This window comes from Ixodes scapularis, unplaced genomic scaffold (genome assembly GCF_016920785.2).
Source record: "Ixodes scapularis isolate PalLabHiFi unplaced genomic scaffold, ASM1692078v2 PGA_scaffold11__112_contigs__length_91849675, whole genome shotgun sequence".
NCBI lineage: Eukaryota > Metazoa > Arthropoda > Arachnida > Ixodida > Ixodidae > Ixodes > Ixodes scapularis.
Genome location: NW_024609837.1, coordinates 87,393,725 through 87,416,839, shown reverse-complemented (window position 1 = coordinate 87,416,839; position 23,115 = coordinate 87,393,725). Strand labels below are relative to the sequence as shown.

Below are 23,115 nucleotides of genomic sequence, written 5' to 3'. Positions count from 1 at the left end.
GTGGAGCTGTTTTGGGCACGGCGCATGCGCAGAAGCTCTACATGGATCTGGTTTCTGCGGAAGGGCAGTGACCACACGTTGTGTGAACAGACTTTTTTTTTATTAGGAATACAAAAAACAGCCGAGTCGTGTTTTGGAATAAAAACATGTTTCGCAAAACCCATCCAGAAAAAAAAAAAGAAGGGACAACGTGCTTAGAAACTAAGTTTGTATATATAAAACGGGTGAGTGCACGAAAAAAAAAGGGGGAGATAAAGTGGACGAGTGCCCAAAGATGACGCATAGACATACTGGCTTCGGCGATATCTCTGCGCGGAGCCAGCTACCTTTGAGGATGGCAGATACTTACGCCATCCACTCCGTGCTAGATGCGCGGACAAACAACAAATACAGACAAGCTGTTGGCCGGGGGAGCTGCTGCTGCACCCTTCGAAGGCTCAAAGCGCATGCGTGTCTCGTCACAAGAGCAGCGTCCGTTGTAAAGGTCACGGGGCCCGTTCCCGCGGCGTTGATTGGACGAGATGAGTCGGAGCGTTTGCTACGGCCCATCGGCACTATGCGGAGCGAAAAAGAAAGAGATAAGAGCGTGCTGTGACGTCAGAACGCCGAGCTCTGATTAGAAGGATTAGTGGGTAGAGGAAAAAGGCTAGCTGCCTTTGGGTCTCTCTATCCATTGTCTCCCTGCGATCGCGGTCAACAAGAGCGTCGTCTGCTCTTCGCGCGGGGTTTCGGAGAGCAGACGACGCTCTTGTTAGCTCTGATTGGAGGCAGACAATGGATAGAGGCAGCTAGCCTTTTGCCTCTACCCACTAATCCTTTCAATCGAAGCTCGGGGTCCTGACGTCATCGCACGATGTCAATGGCTACTCCCCTTCAGCTTCTCTCCGTACACGCGCGCATGAACGGTAGGTAGCGCAAGCAGCGGCCCGACAATTCACCATCCATCCATCATCCATCCATGTACAAGAAAATAAGCCGGTCCCACTGCCGCGAGAAAGGAGCAGTGCTCACAGACACGCCAAACACGATAGACCTCTCATAAAGCGTACACGTAGCACCCTCCGTCACGCCGAAAGGAATGCTGGGAACTGGCTGTACGGAACCGGCTCTAGCAGACGACGGAGACGACACTGGAGATGGCTGGAAATACGGGACAACCGTCTCCTACATGACGAAGTCATAGTGCTGAGTTTTCGGCGTTACCTAAAGAAGGACAACGCTGGGTACGGGCACACGAGTGCTGCATGAGATTAGGACTCGTGTTCCAACAGTGCGTGCACGAGTTCCCGCCGAACGCCGACGGAGCGCTCGTGTCCAATCTACGTCCCACGTTGGCAAGGTGAAGCCGAAAATTCAGGACCACGGCTTTATCTATGGGAAGTGGTGTTGTACCAAAATACGCTACCCTCTCTCCCTTTCCCTCGTTCTCCTCAGTGTCACGCGGTAGGCGCTGCGGGGGCAGAGGACACGTCGTACCCATCATAATTCGTTGCGAGCTTCGCGCGCTCAGACTTTTTTGTGTATCTGCCGCCGTTCTTTCGGCGTAGAAAGGAAAACCGAAAGATCGGAAAACTTTTTTATTTATTTTTCGCTCTTGAACATTAAGCGAGCTGGTTATAAAATAATATGCATATGATCACAAATTGACAGCGCAATGGCCCAGATGGCAAAAAAAAAAAAACGATTTTGTTTTGCTTAGATGGAGCAAGCATCCCAACAGCAGAAATACAAGGTCACGTCGATCGAGTCCTTTATTTGACAATATCAACCGCGCACCGCTCAAGGGTATAGTCCTGCCAACGGCGTCGTCGAGTGCATGCCCCCTAAAGACGGGTCGATCACACGATTCCTACATAGCGTGCATTTCCGCAGCCGATAAAAGAACGAGAGCGGTCGTAACTGCCGCGAATCGTTTAGTATGCACGCATCGTTAACGATATCCGCGATTCTTTGATTCTGTTTTTGTTTTTGTTTTTTCTTTCTTTTCTTCGTTCAGTCGGCTCTGTTCAAGGACTCTCTTCGCAACCGCAATCGGACCTTGCGAGGTAGGCTAGTACGCTCGGCGATCGAACCCAAATTAAGTGTTCTTTTTTTTGTGTGTGTGTGTGTGTGTGTTTGGCGAAAGTCGGGCTACCGTTTACGTGTACGACGAATAAACCCGGGAAAAGATGGGCAGATACGAGGGAGTAGGTTACGCCCGAGCGTATACGGTACTCTATCTACATACAACGACGGACCAGTTGCCTCCATTAGAACGCCTCAATTTCTTTCTTTTATTTTTTGTGAGTGTAAACTTTATTTAGTTAGTACTCAACGTGTGTAGTTAATACAAAGATATAAGGTTCGACTATGTCACGAGGGCTTACATATACATCCTACAAAAGACACGGAGTTTCTCAGCAGACACGATGACAGACGTCTCCGCAAATACGTCTGCCATCGTGTCTGCGGACCCTGTTTTGTGTAGAATGTACGAGCAGCGCGAGCGAGGCTTCAGCATTCCGGAGGCACCCCATACAACGTGTTATTTAACCTCAGCATAGCTCTCGGCTGTTCCAGCTCGTACTGCCGCCAACTGCACTTCCCCATCTGTTCCTGGTGGGCCGTGTGACATAAGCAGACTTGCACGTAACGCCTTACAAGTAAATCGATTACATTTTACTCTAATTTTGTAATGCTTCAATTACTTCTTTAAGGAGTAACGATCCTTGGAATTCAATTACTTTTTTTTTGCATGTAATCGCTTACGAAGTGCGTATTACATTCTTCATCTTTTTTTTTTTTTTTTTTTTTTTTTTTTGCGATAGGGTTTAGATGTTTCGAGTCACTCAGCTCAGGCAAAAACGGTCAATGATTTTTTTTTTTTTTTTTCGGAACAACTGAGTGCAAGACGACCCTAAGGATTAGTAAGCTGTTGACTGTACACTTCCAATTCTGTTTCGGTACACCGTGGAGGATTTCTTTAGCTTTTCGCTGCCTGGAGGCTGGAGCGGCTTTTCCAAGCGCCAAGAGCCAGGAAGCACGGTGCTTCCTGGACGACTCGGAGGCATGCGTCGAAGCTTTGCGCAATCACGAACTGGTGCGCAAAGTGTTCGTACGGTACAACATCGCAGTTCTCTCGAGTGCGTTCGTGGAGAGGGTCTTCAGCGTTGCAACTGAAGTCTTCACGAGGAAACGCGAGAAAACGACCGACGCAAACTTCGAGAGACAACTGCTGACAACGACAAACACGCCCGCGCTGCTCAAACTGATGAAGGTGTAGAGGACAAAAGCAAGATATGTACAAATGCGGAACACCTACCTAAAATATGTGTATATGTGCTGCAGTAATAAAAAAAAGTTGTATGAAAAGTAACGTGGGAAGTAATCGATTGCTTTAAAGTAATTTTCCGATTAATTTGTTGAGGTTGTAATTGTAATCGGTTACTTTTTACAGTGAGGTAATCGTAAATGTAATCGGGTACTTTTTTTTAGTAACGCGTACAAGTCTGCACATAAGAAGCTTTCGATCATCGGCCAGAAGGTGAATGACACAGCACGGTTGCCAGGGAAGGCGGAGAGTTCAACGGGGTCACGCGCCAAGACTGAAAGCCCATTCTGGCTTATCTCGAGACCGGCGCGGTCATGCAGACCGAATCTACGACCGTCCTTGAAACGTGAAGTGACCGGTGCGAGCCAAACAAACACGCAAAGAAAGAGGCGCCAGGAGACAACGAGGGTCAACCGTGTGGCCTCGAAGGCGTTCGAGTAGCTTGCGTCATCACCCCTTGCGGATGACGTCACGATGGTGGCTCGGGGAGGGGATGGGCGGTAAATACGAGGGCGTTAACCTCTGCCACGCAAGAGTGCGTTCCCCTCGGGCACAGGTGGCGGAAGACAGCTGGACAAAGCGGACTTCGGCTGCCGTGGCCATCACATATGCGTATGCCGTCGTGGGTTCTTTTCGGAATTCTCGAAAGGCGGTTCCTGCTCAATGCGCCCACATGATGGCACCTGATACAATGGCGCGACAGTTCAATTTGTCACTTTAACCGGGACGGGACGCACAAGTTACAGTTCAAAAGACCCTTTTTGCTGTTTACTAACATATGGACTGCCGCTTGCGTCCCAAGCGACTTCCGGTCGCGCCATCTTTGCAAACCTGTTGAGCACCAGTGCTAGAAACCATAAAATGCTTCACGCACAACAAAGTTGGGGATTTAACGAGGGCCTTTGTTTGCACGCTGTAACGTCTTTGAGGAGGAAACTTGGTTAACGCGTAGGAACCGCGCGATGACGAGGCATCCAAGTACGCGCCGTTATTGGTTGAGGTCGGGGGGACAAAAGCACATGGCACATTTGGGGGGAAAACAAACGCACGAGGGGTGCAAAGAGCAGACGAACTTGCAGGTCGTGTAGGGGGAGCTACGTCAGCTTGTTTCCCCCAGAGTTCTGCGTTTACGACCAACACCGGACACGTGCACTGGATGTTTTTACTTCATGTTTCTCGCTAGAGCGCGGAAAAAAAAAAAACAGGGCACGACTCGTGCCACATAGTTTGCTGCGTCCGCGTTCGGCTTTACCAATTGAGCAGGAGCCCCAGCCGGACACTGACGCAAACGTTCGACTACGTAGGCTTAGCGCTGCGTCAAAACGTGGTCAAAACAAACAAACCATGTGTGTTGTTGTCGGTGTCGGTGGCGTGATACAACCAAACAAGTCTCTCGCTCGCTAAAATGTCCGGTTCACTCGTGCATTGCATGCTGCGCGAAATCAACACAGCTTTGATGTACAGGGTGGCACAAAAGAAAATTTACACGGTCTTTTTTACCGCAGAAATAAACTAGACATCGCCTAACGCTCATTCTCCGCCCAAAGGTAGAGCTAGAGGTCACAACCAGATGCCAAAGTTTCAGCCCGATCCGATAAGTTAATCAAAAGTTATAAGCGATTTTCTGAAAATTTCAATGGGAAAATGGAGCCCATTTTTGCCCGTTTTCGGTTTCTGGTGCCATAGAGCCCCATGTGTTTGAAAACTCCTTCGGCCGCCATTTTCCCATTGAAAGTTTCAGAGAATCACTAATAACGTTTGATTAAGTTATCGGATCGGGCTGAAAGTTTGGCATCTGGTTGTGACCTCTAGCTCTACCTTTGGACGGAGAATGAGCGTTCGGCGATGCCTAGTTTATTTCTGCGGTAAAAAAGACCGTGTAAAGTTTCTTTTGTGACACCCTGTATATCACAGACTCGAACGTAACATAGCACCGATGCAGCATTGTATCAGCGCCGATCAGAGAGGTCAGCAGCGCTAGGTCCAGCGCTGACTATTCGCGACTCCAGCAAAACGGACGCCGCCAAGCGGGAAAACCGGGAACCAGTCGGTCCAGGTCGCTCCGCGCCCCGCCGCGTCTCTGATGGCTTTCGCGGACACGTGCTGTCGGCGCGGGGGCGAGCAATGTAATTTGACGAAGGTCCGAAAATTTCTTAAGTTTGCCTGAGTGTTCATTAGTGTGGTGAAGATTCAGTAGATTGTTTCTTTCCATCAAGTGTTTGAAAGCCCGTTTACTCCACAACACATGGTCGCGTGCTTTCAATTTTTTGGATGAGGAGGAATCACGGAAAAACGTTTTCATTTCTTGTCTGTCTCTAATCACATTCAAAGTGACGACTGCTTGGTAACTAATAAGTGGTTTCTTTATAAGGATGTAGAACAGTGGACTGAGGTCGACAGACGAAGTGTTTCACTGGAGGGAACACCAATGTTGCAGTCAAGCAAATGGGAAGGTTCGATAGCTGCTTTCCTTGTGGTTGGTTGTGCTTGATTAGCTTCAAGTTAATTTAGCCACTAACGCCGGCCGGTGCGTTGGCTATTCATCTTGGCGGCTTTTCGACGAAAAAGACCACATTGAAGGAGTTGGGCTAATTTCGCAATTACTTGATTCAGAAAACCTGCTTGCTTGCATACGATTAACGAGGGAAATTATCTGCTTTCAAAAGGTGGGGGACGCGTCTCGCAAAGTTAGAAGCTGTCACGTCATTAGGATCTATCGCGCCTCCCAATATTTATATTATAACCCCTCTCGAAGCCAGCAGCAATATACGTCTACATTGCTCAGGTTGACCGGCCACAAAAAATACTCATTTTATCCGTTCAGGATTCGAAGTCAAGTTCAATGCAGAGAGGTCTGAGTGAATCTCTGATGAAGACTCTCAGTTTGTCCGCATTCGTCTCAGTTCTACCGGCTAGAACCATTTGGCTAAGTTTAAGTAGTATATCTCTCTGTCTGTGAAATATACTTTTATTCAGCAGTTCACCTAATAGTTAGTTAACTAAGTTCATATTTCAACCCGAAAAATATACTAATATTGCTTTAGTGGGACCCATAGTGCGTAATATAATCCATAATCCGCATATTCGTCAAAATGACTTCTCGATTGCTACTAAAACCTGAATTGAAATACGAGTATTAGCTGCTTAGTGGGGTGCCAGCGGGTTAACATGGTATTTGGCTCAAGAAGCGCTTGCTTAATTTTCGCAATTTTCCTGCAGCCTGTGTTGTTGACCGAGCACACGACTGGAGCTGTTTCTTGAAACGCGGACAGGCACAAAAGCTCAATTTCGCGGACAGTTAAGTCGCATGGTCGAGGCATGCGAGTTAGCTAAAAATTACTCTCAGTGGAACAATTTTGTAGCCCTCGCCGCTTTCCTTAGATGATCAAAACTAATTAGAGTCTATCACCGTTTCTCCGGAGCCCATAGTTTCGGTTTTGATCGAAGTCTCCAAAACGAAAGTTTGACATGAAAAGAACAAAAAACACCGGCAAAACAAAACTATGCTCGGCAAGTCTATGCGCACCGGCTACACTTAACTGTCTCAGTTCAAATACCCATAAAATTGGGCATTCAACAAAAGAAAATTTGTTAAATTGAATGCGCCACCCATTCAGGCGGCGCGGCCGAGCCGACGCGACCTGGACTCAGCCGCCATATTTGTTTGGTGGTGGCGCCCCCTATAGGTCGCTGGAGTCGCGAATACTCTGTTTCACCTTGTGTTGTACCGCAGGAAAGGCTACAAGCGCGAGCTCCTTGCCCTCGAGCACACCTCGGCGGCACAAGCTCTCGTGCACCAAGGGCAGCTGCCAACGCTATGAGCTCGCGCTTCTAACCTTCGCTGCGGTACAACATAAGGTGAAACGGAGTATAGACCTTTTCTGCAAGTGCGCCGCCATCTTGAATTGACGTCACTTCCAGTATGGGCGAAAACATTGTTTTGCCTTTGCCACGCCAATAGAATGCATTTAGGATATAAGCCTAACCGTCACACATTCTCGTTTTGGCTCCCCTCTATTTTTTTGCTAGTTACAGGTTGAAACGTTTTATTATTTTGTCGTCGCCCATACTGGAAGTGACGACATTCCAAGATGGCGGCGCCCTTGTGGAAAAGGTCTATAGTACCACCGCAGCTAGCGAGATAGCGTCCTTTTCCGCACAGCGCGCTCCTCGCGACGTGCCGATGAAGTTCGCTTTTAACACTCTCTCATCCGTTTCTCTCTCTCACTATGGTTTCAAGCGGCGCCGGTAGATGATTCGTCGACCCGTGGGCACGCAGTGGGCACGTAGAAGACGGCTCGTGCCGCCTCATGCTCCGCACGCGCAGAGCTCCAGCGAGGTTGTCGCACGTGCAGAAAGTCCACGGTGTACCGGGGTGTCATGGCAACGAGATAATGTTTTTCGCTCTCACACAGTTTCGCCGTTTCCGCCGGCGACACTGTCAGCCGCGGGCACGGTGGCCATGGAATAATGCAGCCTTTCGGATGCCCGTCGAACGAACACTGATTCCTCGCGCCGCGCGTTCAGCCCCGCCGTGTCCTCACCTACAGAGTGTACCTTACACCGTGGTCGAAACACGTCCCAGGCCCTGCGATGGACCGCAGACAATGCTACTAAAGCACTCAGTTGGGATACTCACCCGTGAAACCTGGGTCGCTGGCGTCCACCGAGACCGTGCTAAATTAAAGCCCCTTCATGTTTCAAAAGTAGCGCAAAGAGCGTCGATGCACAAGGCACGTGCAACGTGCAGCCCTTGGGAAGATCATGGCGGCACAGCAAATTGGGTTGTGGGGATGTTTATACAGCGTGTAGTTGGTCAGCCACTAAAGTTGCGACGAGTCACACGCTGTAGATGACCAATTTAGCCAGTGCAGTACAACCGCTAAGCTGGGGTCTTTATCGTGCACCACGCAGTAGTGACACACGACCGCACGCCGGTACGATGCTCACCCAGATCGAAACGGGCAGGGGTGGGGCTCGAACCCAGGGTCCCTGGGTTCTGCAGCGCGAGCTTTCGCTCCACGCGCGTCGAACTGGGTGTGAGCTTTAGCCTAGCTTTAGCCCACTCGGCCACTCGGCTTGGTTTCACCTGATCGCTTTTCACATTTTGAGGTGCAACTGAAAGCATGAGCATAGGCATGAGCGGAGCCTGTAGCTCATCCCACGATAACAGCACCCCCCTTTAGCGAGTCACTGAATGTTCCAGAGTACCGAAACTCCCAGGCTTGAGAAGCCAAGATAGAGGATCAATCTTTTCATCTTTTTTTTTTTTTTTTTTTTTTTTGCTGCGCTTTCCGTAAGCGTTGGGAAATCATGTTTTTGCGTAGAAACAAGCGGAAGAAGCTCTTCTTGTAGGAACTTTTATTGGAGATTAGTACAAAATGACCGGCCCGCTGGGGAGACAGGGGTTGGGATCCCTGAAACCCTTTCCACCGTATATGTTCCGGCGCCAAAATGGCCGATTAAAGCCAAAATAGAACCGTCACAGCAGACGCTATCGAATGCGTCCCTGACCGATACAGCCGTGCAGACCCCCAAGTGGTCGCTGCGGGAGAAATGGCGTCGATGCGATCGCCCTTAGTTCGGTTTCTCAAGTAGGGATCGGGGGGCGCCACTTTTTCAGAGCAGGCTCTATGGCAGTTTCCCAACTGAGACGTTTTAGTATGACGTTGACTGGAGACGGACCATCTGCAGCGCTGGGAACGAATAGCGTGACAACAGGCCCCGCGCGTAGCTGAGCCTCTCACAAGGCATTGTCTCTGATGGCTCGTAGTATCCTGTATGGTCCATCGTGAGGTGAAACGGAGCACATCGTAAAGACGGCTCAGCAAGGTTGAAGCTGAGGTTGTTAGCAGACACCGATCATCTGTTCGTGGAAACGGGGTGCGTGAGTGCGTTCTTCGGTCAGCTTGACAAATCGCGAACGATCGAAATGGGAAACCTCCGAATGTTTCGTCAAAAAGGAGTTGTGGATTGAATTTGGGATCCGCAAATCCGCGGTCCCACGTTGCTCGAAAATCGTACAAGAGACGCCGTTTCGCCGCGGACCCCATGACAGAGTCGTCTGCGGACACTCCTCGAGCATATATTGGAAGCATGTTTGCTTTCCACATGCTTCCATGATGTCTGCGGGCAGTGTTTGTATGGCCAATGTGACCGTCATACCAACACGCGTCAGGCAGCGTCTGCACACCGCCTTTTGTGTAATGTATGGCCGACGCTTGAGGGGTTGTGATTGCTCGGGACATTAACGATATTATGGCCTAACCATATTTTTAATATTATTATTATTTCGATGCTGAGGAGTCGGCCGCCTATACCAGGAGGTCGATCATGCGCGTAATATACGTCACCCGATTGTTACGTCACGTCATTTGTGCCTCAGCCGCGGGGCAATTAGTGATACCGAAGCCCGAAATAGCACGCTTCGGCTCTGTGCGAGGCCGAGGCTGGCGCCGCAGAGAGAAGGGAGCGAGTGACTCGACGAGTCTCGATCCAAAATCTAAACTCGTTCTTGGAATCCATCCCCGCGACCATCCTTGCATAACAGAAAACAGCCTGTAATTGGAGTGTTAGGTCTGACAAAGAGGGGCTGCTGGGGTGCGGGCCTTCTTGACGAGTCCATGTGAGCTGCCAAAAGTCATTCGCGCGAGTTGTTGACTACATCTGAAGTAGCGTCTTCGAACGAACAGTCGTGCAAGAATAATCCTCTTTTCCCACCCTTCTTTTTTTTTTTTTTTTTACATCAAGGTTATATAAGGCTAGGGCACCGTGGATTTTACGTGTGCGTGACCAAAAACTCTTAAGCTCGCACGCCGCACTATAGCACGCCTTCATTGTATAAAAGATTCCAAGTAAACAATCAAAATAAAGCGTTGACGAACGCGCGATCCAGATGCCATTTGTTTTAGGCTTTTGCTGTAGAACAGTTACTGCCGCAGACGCCGGCGCGTGCGGCGCGTAGAACATCACTTCCTGGATTCTACTTGATGCTTGGGTAATTTAGCAATAGGTCAATTCAGTAGATAAGTTATCAATAGGCGCCATTCTCAAGATCAGTAGACCCTCAGGTAGACAATAAAGGTTTCTCAAAGATTTGTCCCTGTGTGACCAGCGTGGGCCATGTGTACGCTCGCACCGCCCTCTCTTTGTCGTCGTTTCAAGCCCCCGCTTGCCTGCTTAGTTTCCTTTCCTTCCGCTCTCCCAGGGTGGCGGTCCCGTCGCGCGTGTCTAGTTTCCTCCGGCTCCTCGGGGGGGGGTCTGTGTCGTCTGCTAAACAGCTTCGCTGGCCATCCACCTTCAGAGCATGAAATGGCTCTTGATATTTTTCTGTTTTCTTGCTGCGGCTGCTCTCGTTTCTGGTTAAAGACCCGTTTACAGACCTGCATTTGACCACGACTGACTGGGACCGGTTTTTACGCCCTTGGTGACGGCTTAGGACCGGCTGCGCAAAAATGCATGCGGTCGTAAGCAGTCAGAAGCTTCAAAAAACCGGTCTTGTCGCAGTCGCTCGTATAGTCAACCGCAAAAGTCACCGATTTGACTCAAAATTCGTTCGACACATTAATAGACACACGTGAAGATAATAACCCAAAAGTGCGACAGATTATTAATTTTTTTTTTTGCGAAGTTATTTAAGTTTAAATTTCGGCTCACAGGCTCTACTGGCAACAATGAAAACGTGACGTCAGATGTTGTAATAGGCGGGCGGTATACAGCTCGGTCCCGAAGAAGGCTGCAAGAAGTTTGATGGTGTGAAATGAGGTGACATTGGTTCGATCCCCATCCCTGCTCGCTTCCATAGGGATGGGCATCGTACCAGCGTGCGGTCTCGAATCTATACTGCGGGACGCGCGTTAGAGACCTCCAGGTTAGCAGTGGTACTGCACTGGTTAACCTTCTCATGTATCGGAAACACCAGACGCCTATTGGGGCTAAAGTCACTAAATCTTGGGAAAGCAGGACCAACGTCCCCGTATGGTCGCCTCTGCGGTACATGGAATGAGCTGGAGTTTCTCCTCCAGTCTTTGCGAGCCGATACTAATTCGCGGTGGCAGATTGCCTGATAACATTTCTTGTATACCGACATTTCGTCATTTCCACGCTGCAGCAAAAACAAGCGCATATGTTCGAACCGCTACAATGTGCGGCGTGTGTGCTTGACGGCGTTGAAAAATAATTTCCCCGTCGTGAAATACGTACGAACAACAATATCCACGAAAGATCTGTAAACATCTGCTATATTGATAAGTGGATCGCATATACAGCGCCAAACACGCTGATATCGGCGGAGCGCCTTTGTACTTGCAGTACAAAGGCGCTCCATCGCGATCTCGGTGCGACACGTTCGGAACGACCTTTTGAGTGAGTGAGAGCTTCGAGAAGCAGGGAATCGAAACTTCGAAGACTTAAGTGGACCGAAATAGCGATTTCCATGGCAACAGATACTGTTCCGCCAATCGCCTTAAAAGGGTGTTTGTGGAGAATAACATAGAGGACGAAACGTGTCGTCCTGTTTTCGTCCTCTATGTTATTCTCCACAAACACCGTAACTTAACCAGCACGCTCCATTTCCACGAGCCTTAAAAGGTTTTGGTCGTCTGTGTGTATCTGTTTGGTGTCCTGCTAGTGGGCAGGGAAGGCAACGGCGCTACTTTCCCAAGATAGTGACTAATTAGGGCTAAATTCACGCCCTCTAAGCATGCACTCGACGCCCAATTGCTTTTTCTATACATCCGATTACTTTTTCCATACACCTAATTACTTTCATTCTATCCTTTTTTCTTCTTTTTTTAAGCCCCCCCCCCCCCCTTAAAAAACAAAGAAAAAGGATTAAAGAAAAGTAATTGGTTTTTTTTGTCAACGTGATAAGTCTCTAGCCCCCCCCCCCCCCCCCAGCCAGTTTGTTCTCTTCCTTTTACTTCAAATGAAATCCCCGGTTAGTCCAATCCTGGCCGCCGGCAAATACGCATGCCAAAGGCACATTCATCGAGACGCGTTTGGCGCGAAAAAGGAAACGATAAATGGAGGCAACAAAAAAGACAGATAAACAAACGACGCAGTAGAAAGCGAAAGCGGGGTGGGGGGACGACCGGATCAGTCCTGCGCGTGCCGCAGAAGATCGCCTCCTTCCTCCCAGCGATTTCACTTCCTGCATTCCAGAGGTGCTTCCTTCGAGACGCCAAGCTTTGCACGGGCTGTGCCGCTATCACCAGCTTAGCGGGGCAGGCGAGACCCACCAGACAATCGGGGCTCGAAGAGGGGACAACACAGACCACCCCGGGCAAGGCCGCAGTGACCTTGAATCCTTCCCCCGCCGTGCTTCCGGAGGAAAAAAAGTCGATGGCCTTGCGGAGGACAAGACCCGTCCGTCACTGCCGATCGGCTTTGGGGTTCTTTGGCTGGACGCCACGAGCACGTTGTTTTGACAGATCGGTGTTTTGGCGGATGAGGATGCGCCGGCTGCACGGCTCAGGGGAAGACGTCCGCCGCAGGTTTCGACGTGTGTTGAAAAAAGAAAGCGAACTGCCTTTTTTTTTTTTTCCTTTCTCACGACAAACATTAAAACTACGTTGCGCCGAACGCTCGCTCTCTGCCAAAAGATTCAGAACGTTACACATTTTTGAAAACCGGAGACGACGGACGAAGAAGGGGACAACACACAAAACGTCTTTGAGACGTTTTGTGTGTTGTCCCCTTCTTCGTCCGTCGTCTCCGGTTTTCAAAAATGTGTAACATCAACCAGCTCGCCTGCCTACTTACTTTATCTTCATTCAGAACGTGTCGTTTTCTGATTCATAAGTTATACGCGAATTTCGGAAAGTTCCACCGACCCGAAGCTTCTTTATTATTTCTTATGGGGGGTGAATAAAGGACTGTTCTTTTATCTCCCTAACTCCCGGTATACCGGACATACCATCGCGAACAATAGGGAGTGAAGGGCCTGCCATGCTCATTGTGTGTCCCTGTCCGTCTTTGAACGCGCTCTGGTCCAAACTAGAAATGACACAATGATTTTGGTTGACGCCTCGTGACTATTCGATAAGTATACTTGGAATGGAGAGCGTGCTGGTAGGGTAACATATAAATAAGGGAAGAACATAAAGGTCTTGTCCGTCCTCGTCCTCTATGCTCTTCCCTTATTTATTTTTGATAAGTATAAAGCAGGGATTGTCAAGACGCACAGTTGCAGAAACAGGCCACATCGACTGTTCCCAATGATACTTTAAGGTATTTCGATAAATAAACAAATATTGCACGTGGGTGTACGAGTGTTGCGTCACAGATTGGAGACATGAGTCGTCGTAGGCCAAGGAGGGACACTAACTTTTCGAGTAAGATCCATACAAAAAAAACAAAAAAAAAGGATACTAGTAAATCATACTTTTTTGTTTGTATAATAAGATTTTGAACGCCTCACCTGTTCTATAGCACTTCGGCGGTTTCCCGTGGTACTCCTGATCGCTTTCTGCCGCATGTGTTTTGGTAAACAACTCACGAGTCTGTTGTCAGTAGACAAGGCAGTCCAGAGAGATAACGCTAATTAAAAAGCAATATTATTTTGTTTTGGGGCAAAATTCTTGTGAGCCCAAAACAGGATTGTTATAATTGCAAGGCGTGCTTTAAACTAATTGTGAGTCGATGCTTTAACTACTTCTTTTTATCACTAAAAAGGTCAAATGAAAATTTCGTTATCCAGAAAGTACCGCATCATCTGTCACTTGCTCAGTGGTCTGCGTAAATCATTGGTCGATCTTCTGTTCTTGAGACAGAAACTATTAAAGAGAACCACACTCGCAAAGGCTCTCACAAACGCCAGTTACCGTGCTGTCTACTCCCACACCTTGCCGTAACCGCTGGTTGTTCTGCACAGTACGATGGTAACTACGAGACCGCACGGCGTACATTTGCGATCCATAGCCCCGAATCTTTGCCGACCTTTCCTTCAAAAGTTCGGCATATGCCGAACTTTGCCGAATCTGAAATTCGGCAGATTCGGTCCATCACTACTTAATAATGTTCGCCTAAAACCTAAATATCAGAACCGTAAATGCCGAAAATCCGAAAGTGCCTGAAATTCTCTTTGAAGCTTTTGTTAACTTTTGAAAACAGGACAAAACAGTAAGTAGGATATCGAGGCTTCTCTTTTCCACGGACAGGCACGTTTTCTAGCCGTTCGTGCTGGTGTTTCCACACGTTGCCTTTGTGTGAAAGTGCCCTTCTGCGGTGAGCCACCCATGGCCTTCAGAGCTATACACTGGAACTGTTGTTACTCGTAACCTATATAAGAAGTAGTCTTCTGTAAGGTAGCGAATAGGGCGAGGTGGTAAACGTTATACATGATGAAAACCGCTCACACGACGACGACGGAGTGAAGACAACAAACACGACAGGACGAAGCTGTTCTCTCAACTGAAGTTTTTGTTAGTGAAATTAACAGAAAGAAAACAGCGTTAGCCGACACTAATTACATCAACACCTTCTTATCTATTAGGCACTACGCAATATTCGGAGCTGAAACGGTTCACACATCGCTATTCATATTAGTTCGCAAAAAAAACAAATCTCTTTATTTGACAGAGCTACCGACGGCGCACTGTCAGTTGTCAATAAATTGATGTCTTTTTTACCGGTGTACGATGTTCTGATTTTATACCCTTGCGGTTTCATTAATATACAAAATGGGTGATTACTAATTTCCGAGGATTTAGTAAATATGCCCAACGAACTTTGAGAATATCACAAAAAAAGACGACATATTTTTTAATGAAGTGACGAATGCGAATTGTGTTAAAGTACCACGTTTGACGCAGAATCCTCCAAGTCAAAGAAAAAATCGGTGAGCTTTTCTCCGCATCCGCTCAAAGGCCGGTGAGTTTTTCTCCGCATCTGCCGGTTTTGCGGTGAGTTTTTCTCCGGTGAGCTTATCTCCGGTGAGCTTATCTCCGGTGAGCTTTTCTCCAATGAGCTTTTCTCCAGTGAGCTTTTCTCCAGTGAGCTTTTCTCCGCCGCCCGATGTTCGAAGCATGCAGGAAGCCAACACACTTGGAACATGCCTGATGCGTGTCCGCAGGCAATGCCATCTTCATGTCGGCAGAAAAACTCCGTGACCTTTTCGTGTGACGTATGGGCGGTGCGAGTGAGTTTTAGAGCAACACCACCGAAAATTAGCGCAGGTTCTGGACGGAACGCGTGTACGCCGGATGTGAGCGAGATATCGCGGCACTCTCTACTCGTCTCGATCTCCATGTTACGCGGCGATTATGCAACAAGGCCGACGTACACGGGAGCAGGCGGTATCGCGGGAAAGCAGATAAACGAACAATACGGGTCTTCGCTATGGCCTTGACCGTCTTGGACTGCGCCCGCCATTGCGGACAATCGGTGTTGCACACGGAACGGCCTGGTTTCAAGGAACGACGTTCCTGAAACGCGTTCCTTTCAGGGGGGAACGAAGAGGAACGCCGTCGTTCCGTCTGGCATCGGTGCAACTGGACTCGTTGCGTTTTCGAAGGATCGGCGTTCTTTTTATTTTGTGTCTATTTATTTGCAAATTTTCCCGAATTTAGTAGGCATTTAAGCTTTTGTTTTTTAGTAATGGATTATTTTAATCTTTGACTTCGAAAGATGGGGAAGTGTCCAAAAGAGAGAGCCGAAAACAAAGAACTGGAACGAATGTGTCCGTGGCGACTCGACACAACAATCATGTGGATATTTTCTCTCGTTCGCTTTATTTTGTTTAATGTAATATCCGGCGAAATATTTCATTAAAATACTCAAACGTAAGGTTAACGTAACCGGACGTTCCAATCTTTTACACGTGAACGCGTTCCTTTCGGACCACCGGAACGTGTGACGGAAGCTCGTTCCAAGGTTGAAGAGGAACGACTTTTCGTTCCTGTTTTGGAGGAACGCGTACGATCTGAACGTCGCCCAGCCCGTCGTGCTCCTTGAAGTCGCTGTTCGAAGGCTTGGAGCGAACCTGGACTAGAACGTGGCGTTGAAGTCTCAGTCTCTCTGGAAGATTCGACTTGTCGGTCATTTGAGGAATTGAGAAATACCGTCGTGTTTCGTTAATATTCGCCCTGTGTATACGGACACCCCGCAGACAATAGTTTCCGCACATCATGGCAGCTATCTTTGAAAATATGGTTCCGCGGCTTGCGCCCATTTACACGGACAAGAGGGAAGAACAGAGAACCTCGCCTGTCTAATTAGCGACCACGTTTTCAAAGATTCAGCACCAACTTGTCCTACAGTTAACAAAAATCGTAATAATAATAAAAAAAAAGGGTCCGGCGTTTTGCGGAACGTTACAAATGTCCCCCTTTTATGCTCTGAAGGAAGCGCACAAAACCTTAGGTTAGCTTTACGTTCTTTTATCCAGACGTACACATTTCAAATGCCAAAAGCATCGATTCTTTCTTCAACAACCAAACTTTTAACTATTTCGTGCAGCAAACAAGAAACGCGCAAAACGCTTTTTTTTTTTTGTCTTGGTGTGAAAACGAGTATTAGCGACGCCGTTTCATCGAAGCCGTTTGATCGAACACCGTTAAGCAGTAGTAACTTTGAATCTAGGAAATAGTTGTCTTGACCAGAGGGATTGGCAAACCTTTTTTTTTTTTTTTACAAAGAGCGAGGGTAACTAATAATAAAAACTATCTTCTCCGCTAGACATTTTTTTTCCTTCGTAGTAACTGATGACCTGTGCTGCTAATGTATCCAATAATGAACGGGAACACCGCCTTGACATTTTATGAAACTTGCGATCATAGGATACATTGACGAAGGTACGTCCCTTAAAGGTTGTATCCACGTTCTGGAAGAGACGTATTCTGTTTAAAGCGCAAAGTCGCCCTTGAAGCAATGACATGTATCCATGTTGCATATAACAAAAAAAAACAAAAAAAAAAGCGTGTATTCTTTGTTCACAATTCGTCATCGGCAGAATCGTGAACTTACCGGCTTTTCAGCGTTTATTCTTAGAAAGCAAGCTATTTTCCTAGGATATATAATGAAAAATCAAGTAAATACATAAATTGACAAAAGGCGTAGTGGAGAATAGTTATCCCTTTCTGGGTCTTTCTTTTAGGCTCGAACAAATAGGAAGCAAAGCATCTGGTGGATAACAGCCGCTTATCTTACCTGGAAACAAAGAACACTAATTACTACCCACTCAACTTTTGTTCTATGATTCAGTAATCAAATTTTCGGTGAAATAGTGACCAGGGTAGTAATTTGATTTCTGGTGATTCGACAGCAGCGTCGAAACTCGGACGAGAGAGAGAGAGAGAGAGTAAATGATACCAAACGCACTATGATGCTCCAAAATTTGGTGAAGTAAAATTCGATGAAACGGCGTCAAGCGATTCGATGAAAGGGTGTTCGATGAATTGGCGTTCGATGAAAGGTCCACTTATTCGATGAAACGGCGTTCGATGAAACGGCGTTCGATGAAATGTCCGGTGCCCCGGTGAGGCAAATCCTGGTCGTGACGTCGGGAAAGGAAACCATAAGAGGGCGCCACCGAAACATCTCGCTACTATTAGTTGGAAAACAAACCAGAGGCAAATTAAAAAAAAAATAAATAAATAAAGAGAGTCCCGCCCGATTCAGATGCCCCCCCCCCCCCCCCCCCCCCCCTTCCTTAGCCCGGAACGAACGAATTGGGTAAATAGATGCGATTCTTTTTATTATAATGCACTTAAATGCAAAGGTGCGAGCGAGCTGGACGAGAATGACGAACATAATTCCTGATATCCAAACACAGCTAGGTGACTGGTGGGCGACCGATTTTGTCTCCTTATTAGGGACAAATGGTTTCTCATTATTATGCGGAGCGGAAGATCGTCTGCTTCTCGCACTTGCTTCTTGCAATGATGTGAGAACTCCAAGTTCTCATTGGCGGATTGGCATCGAGGCATCTAGCATTGATGCCAATCCCACCATTTTCCTTTCAATGAAAGCCCATCAGATCCCGTCGTCGTCCTGACGTCACCGTAACTCCTGCGCAAGAACCTGACGACTTCCCCTCCACATAAATAAATTTTAAAAATATTTAAGAACTAAAAAAGAAAAAAAAAAAAAAGAAAAGAAAGAAGACACTTGAGGCCTTTGGGTCAGAGAGTGCACCGAGAGCTTTATAGCTGCCGGTTGTTCCTTGCCCGTCTTGAAAGGAAGACATGCACACCGAACAATGGGTGGGGGTTTTCCAGGCTTGCAGGACAAAAAGCCCCCTTTTTCTGCCTACTATTGTCCGCGGTCTGATACATCTGGAGAGCACTCGCTGGTCATGTGCATGACTCTTGCCTGCTCGTTTGGAAGATAAAGTCTACGCTTGGGAGGCGTAGAGCCGACAGAATAAACCCCGCAAGAAGACGTGTTCGCGTTTTGGACAAGAAATTTAACTATAGAATGTCTAAGTACATATATATATTTTTTTTGCACAAGCACTTTTTGGAGTGGATTACATAAACACTTGGTTGCATGTGTGCGTGTCTTTTTTTCTGCTGTCTTTGCGCATGTTTGAAACTGTGGACTGGAGCCACGAGGGCGGGAGTCCGAATTTTCCTCTGTCCCGCCTGTCTCCAGCTGTGCTAGTTAGTTTTACCTCCTTTTTGTGACTGTAATCCCTTCCGTCTCCATCCATTCTTCCATCTTCGCCACATTTTCTTTTTTGCTTTATCATAAAGCCCAGCGCCCCCGCAAGATCCGTTCTCCCTTCAGAAAGTAACTTCAATGTACCAAACCTGAAACGTTTTTTTTTAGTTGGTTTTGAGACGGCTATTGTTAGACAAGTCCGGGTTTCGTACCTTTGGCTGTGTTAGGGTGGGCGTGACGTTGGGGACGTGCGCAAACTCGCCTGGGGTCGTGTGAGTGTGTAGCGTATATAAAGCATGGTGCGCGATTGAAATCTATTCGGCTGCGTTCGATACGTGTGTGTTCGTCCCCTTGCCGTACGTTCGCCTCCGCTTTAGAATCATGCTCACGTGATTCTCAGCGCCAACTTTGACCAAAGTTAGCGCGTGTATTACTCCCTCGTCCTATTTTATTCGTATCAAAATCTTCTAACTTCTGGACCAACTAAACCGCGACGTTTGGGGCCACTCCCATTGTCTACTTAAGTTTGTATCAATTTTTATGGACGACTCAAGTTAGGGACGGTAACAATGTTGAATTAACCTGAGACTGGGGTAGAGAAGAAACACCAAAACGTAGAAGGGACAGATAATAGACAGGACGACGTCTCGAACGAGACGTCGTCCTCCGTATTTTCTGTCTCTCCTACGTTTTGATGCTTCTTCTCTACCCCAGTCTCAGGTCAATTCAACACGGTTACTATTCACCAGCTCGCCTGCACCCTTACGATTTTTTTCTAGGGACGGTGCTTTATGGGGAACGGGGGGTCCAAATTCACGAGACATGGCTGTAACGGAGCTGGGGCTGCACAAACACCATTAGAATTATACAATGGATAGGGCAGGGCAATCGATCGATTAACTTCCTGATTACCGCTTTAATCGCGATCTGTTTTTTAACCGGCTAATCGGTCGAGTGTTTAGTTAGAGATTTGGGAAAGGGGGGAGGGGGTAAGTAAAAATGTTTGCTTTACTACTGGTGCATATTCATGTATTTTCGGGGGCGGCACTGTAGTATTCCCCGGAAAAACGCTGTAGCATTCCCTAAAATCAAATACAAAGAATTAAAAAAAATATATATATCAATCTTCTTTTTTTTTTTAAATGGCCTGCCTGTTTTTTTTTTTTTTTTTTTTTTTTTTGTGTGGTATAGTGTTAAGTTCCGAATCAAGTGGCACAATTCGCCACGGATGACATAGTAATAAATATTTTTAAAAAGTTGGCAGATCGGCACTTTTTGGATGCCTGAAATCCAACGCAACCGATTCATCGACTGGAGGGTAGAGATTAATCGGGTTGAAATATTTAATTTACACCCAGCCCTAGTTGGAGTTTGGTACTTACATCGTGTACGGTACTTACAATAAAAATCCTACATAACTGGAACACAGGTAAAACTTAAATGCAAAAAAAAAAAGGAAACCTTGAAGACATACAACGATGATGTAATTGAGACATAAAGAAGAGAAATAAGTCGACAGGAGCGCAGACTCACAATCCCATGAGGAGGACCAAAATATGCCAAGGGTGGGTTTAGCATTTGCTCCAGTTCAGTACGACGGTGAGTACCTCTCTCGCCCCATCTCTCGGTAGCTCCGACGCCTCTGATAGCAACAACCGCCCTCATATCTGCCTTGTGTTCAACGGACACGTTGTACCTTCCTTAATTGCACCCGCTCCTTTAAATGTCGAACAGAGTGCCGTGAGTTTTGTATTATACATTTTCGATGTCTTCGGAGGACGTATCACTTTATTATGGTAAAATAATCATGAAAAGTCAGAGAGCTAGTCCCGCCATAACAATCGGGGGGACATTTAAGCCAACTCCTTGGACGTGTTGGACACCTTGTGTAAGCGGGGTGCGACTCAGTTCGTCTAACGACGTTTTAGCGAACGCCGACTTTAGCGAACACTTTAGCGAATGGTCGGTCACCGCGAAGCAGCGTTCACGGGCGAATCAGGTGGATTAGCATTTTTGTAATGAGCCACCACAGACTGTCGTCGCGAAGCGGCGACAGTCTGTGGGGGCGAAGCGGCGTGAACGCAGGCGGGAGGGTGGTTTATCACGCACTCCAGTTATGGGATAAACGTCGAAATATATATACACCAACCGCGTGTTTCCCGAACTTTAGCTGCGACAGACTAAAGCCCGATTCTCTCGATTACGCCAAACATAAGAATCGCAGAACATCACGGGAGTGTCCCGCGCGCTCCGGCTGCAGGTATTCGGATTCCTTCCTCTACCCATCCATCAAGAAATGCAACTAAGCTGAAAGCGATCCCAACGAACGTGTCCGTACAAAACGGCAACCGATGACACCGTCCCACCGCGCAGTTCCCGGTGTCTGAAGAACAGGCGGTGAGCGATAACGTCGTGCAAGTTTCCGATCAGCTGACGCCCGCCCCCGCACCACGTCGCTCACGCAACAGGAGCGACGAAAGTGCAAGCGGCGCACCGGGGCTCAATGACTCACCCGCGTTCTCCTCGGTCATCTCGTCGATCATCCTCTGGCGAAAGTCTTCGAGGAGGCCACGGGTCACCGTACACTCGTGCTCCTGGAACACGTCGTCCCCTGGTCGTAGCACGGGCATCGTGCCTTTTCGGAAGAGCGCGCGGTCGACGGTAAAGCAAACAAGCAGTGTCGCGAGCGGCACTTACGGCACGCCTTGCCGTAACGATCGGCGCGGCACACGTTGAATAAGACGCGCAAAGAGAGAGCACAAAAACAGGAGCGGAAGTAGTGGCAAGGACCGACAAGACCGACGGGCGGCAGCCAAGTTCGTTCGTCGGAGCGGCTTCCCTTTTTTATACGGGTCCATCCGCCGGCGCACCGGCAGCAGGCAGCGTCAAGGTCGGGTACGGACGAAAACGAGACCGGTGACGTCGGTGCGTCACGTGGCACCCCTTTTTCTCGCTCCCCCCTCGTTCTCGCCTTGCTTTGCTTCCTCGCACTCTTCTTTCTTACAGTTGCCTCCTCGCCTCTTTTCAGCGGTCCTCCTCTCCGAGGCTGCGTCGCTCGCTACTTTATGATCTAAAAGTTCTAAACCCTGGGACAAGGAGCCATAAAATAACAGACAAGACGACAGGAAATCTTGTTGAGATTTTGTGTCGTCTTGTCGGTTATTTTATTTCTCCTTGTCTCCTTGTTTAGATGAAGATGTTTCCTTTTCAGCTCGCCTGCATAGTTCGTTCCTGCGTAGTTCGTGTCGGGGTTTGTTCGTGCAGAGCCGCAGGGCGCGTCGTTGGATTCGATGATGAATCCTCGCTGGGTTGATTTGACCCGACCTGAGCTTGTCGCTTTAGGACTGCCGCGCGTTTCTGGGATGAGAACTTTCCGTCGCGCGTTCCTTCTGTTTGTTGTTCAGAACAGGGCAGAAAGAGCACACCTTTACGCCGTAAAACACGTTAAAAAAAAAAGTCTTAGCAAACAGGATAGCTGGGCGAGTTGGTATGTATTCATAATGGAACAGCGCGAATTTTACGTGGACAGAAAAAGGAACTGGACAGGACGAGCGCTGCGCTCGTCCTGTCCAGTTCCTTCCTTTGTCCCTGTAGCATTCGCGCTGTTCCATTATAAAACAAAAATAGTGTTTCGTTTTTTTTTTTTTTTTTTTTCATTGCAAAAATGTATTACTCAACGCTGAAGGCTCAGCGTCCGTCGAAATATAACGCTAGCGGTCTGGACTGGAAGCCAAGGTGTCGGAACTAAAAGTAATCTTATTCGAACGTTTAAGAGGTTTTGCGAAATAATTGATCGGAAAATAGGGCCAAAATCCCTATAGCTGAAACCACTTATCCGCGTTTATTTCTGGGCTTCGTCAGCTACCATTTTCCCATTGGCCACTTCCCAAAATCGCCGTTGCCCTTCTGAATTAGAGAATAGTTAGTTCCGAACCCCTTGGGCATGTGGTCGAACCGCTAGCGCTACATTTGGGGCGGAAACTGAGCTTTCCTTGATCCCTAGTTTATGTGTGTGGTAAAAAATACACTCTATGTTACTGATTCCTTTTTTTTTTACTTTTTCAGAGACTTCTTGTAAATAAAGATCTTGAAACAATAGGTTATCTGCTTACTATCATTTTTAATTACAATTCGAGATAGCGTCGTTTGGGTCTATATATTTTTTTTTTCTTTTTTGTTACATAGTCCTCCTAGATGCAACA

General features: G+C 47.7%; 1 protein-coding gene across 1 annotated transcript in view; it reads right to left on the bottom strand.

Annotated features, from left to right (window-relative positions):
* The window catches only part of LOC8036707 (motile sperm domain-containing protein 2), a gene marked incomplete in the record, with an annotated part of 57,733 nt that extends 35,931 nt beyond the window's left edge, over positions 1–21,802 (bottom strand). Inside the window, 1 exon segment of the mRNA XM_042289081.1 lies at positions 21,426–21,802. Coding sequence (XP_042145015.1) covers positions 21,426–21,543 — 118 coding nt within the window.
* Positions 21,803–23,115: the final 1,313 nt, after the last annotated feature.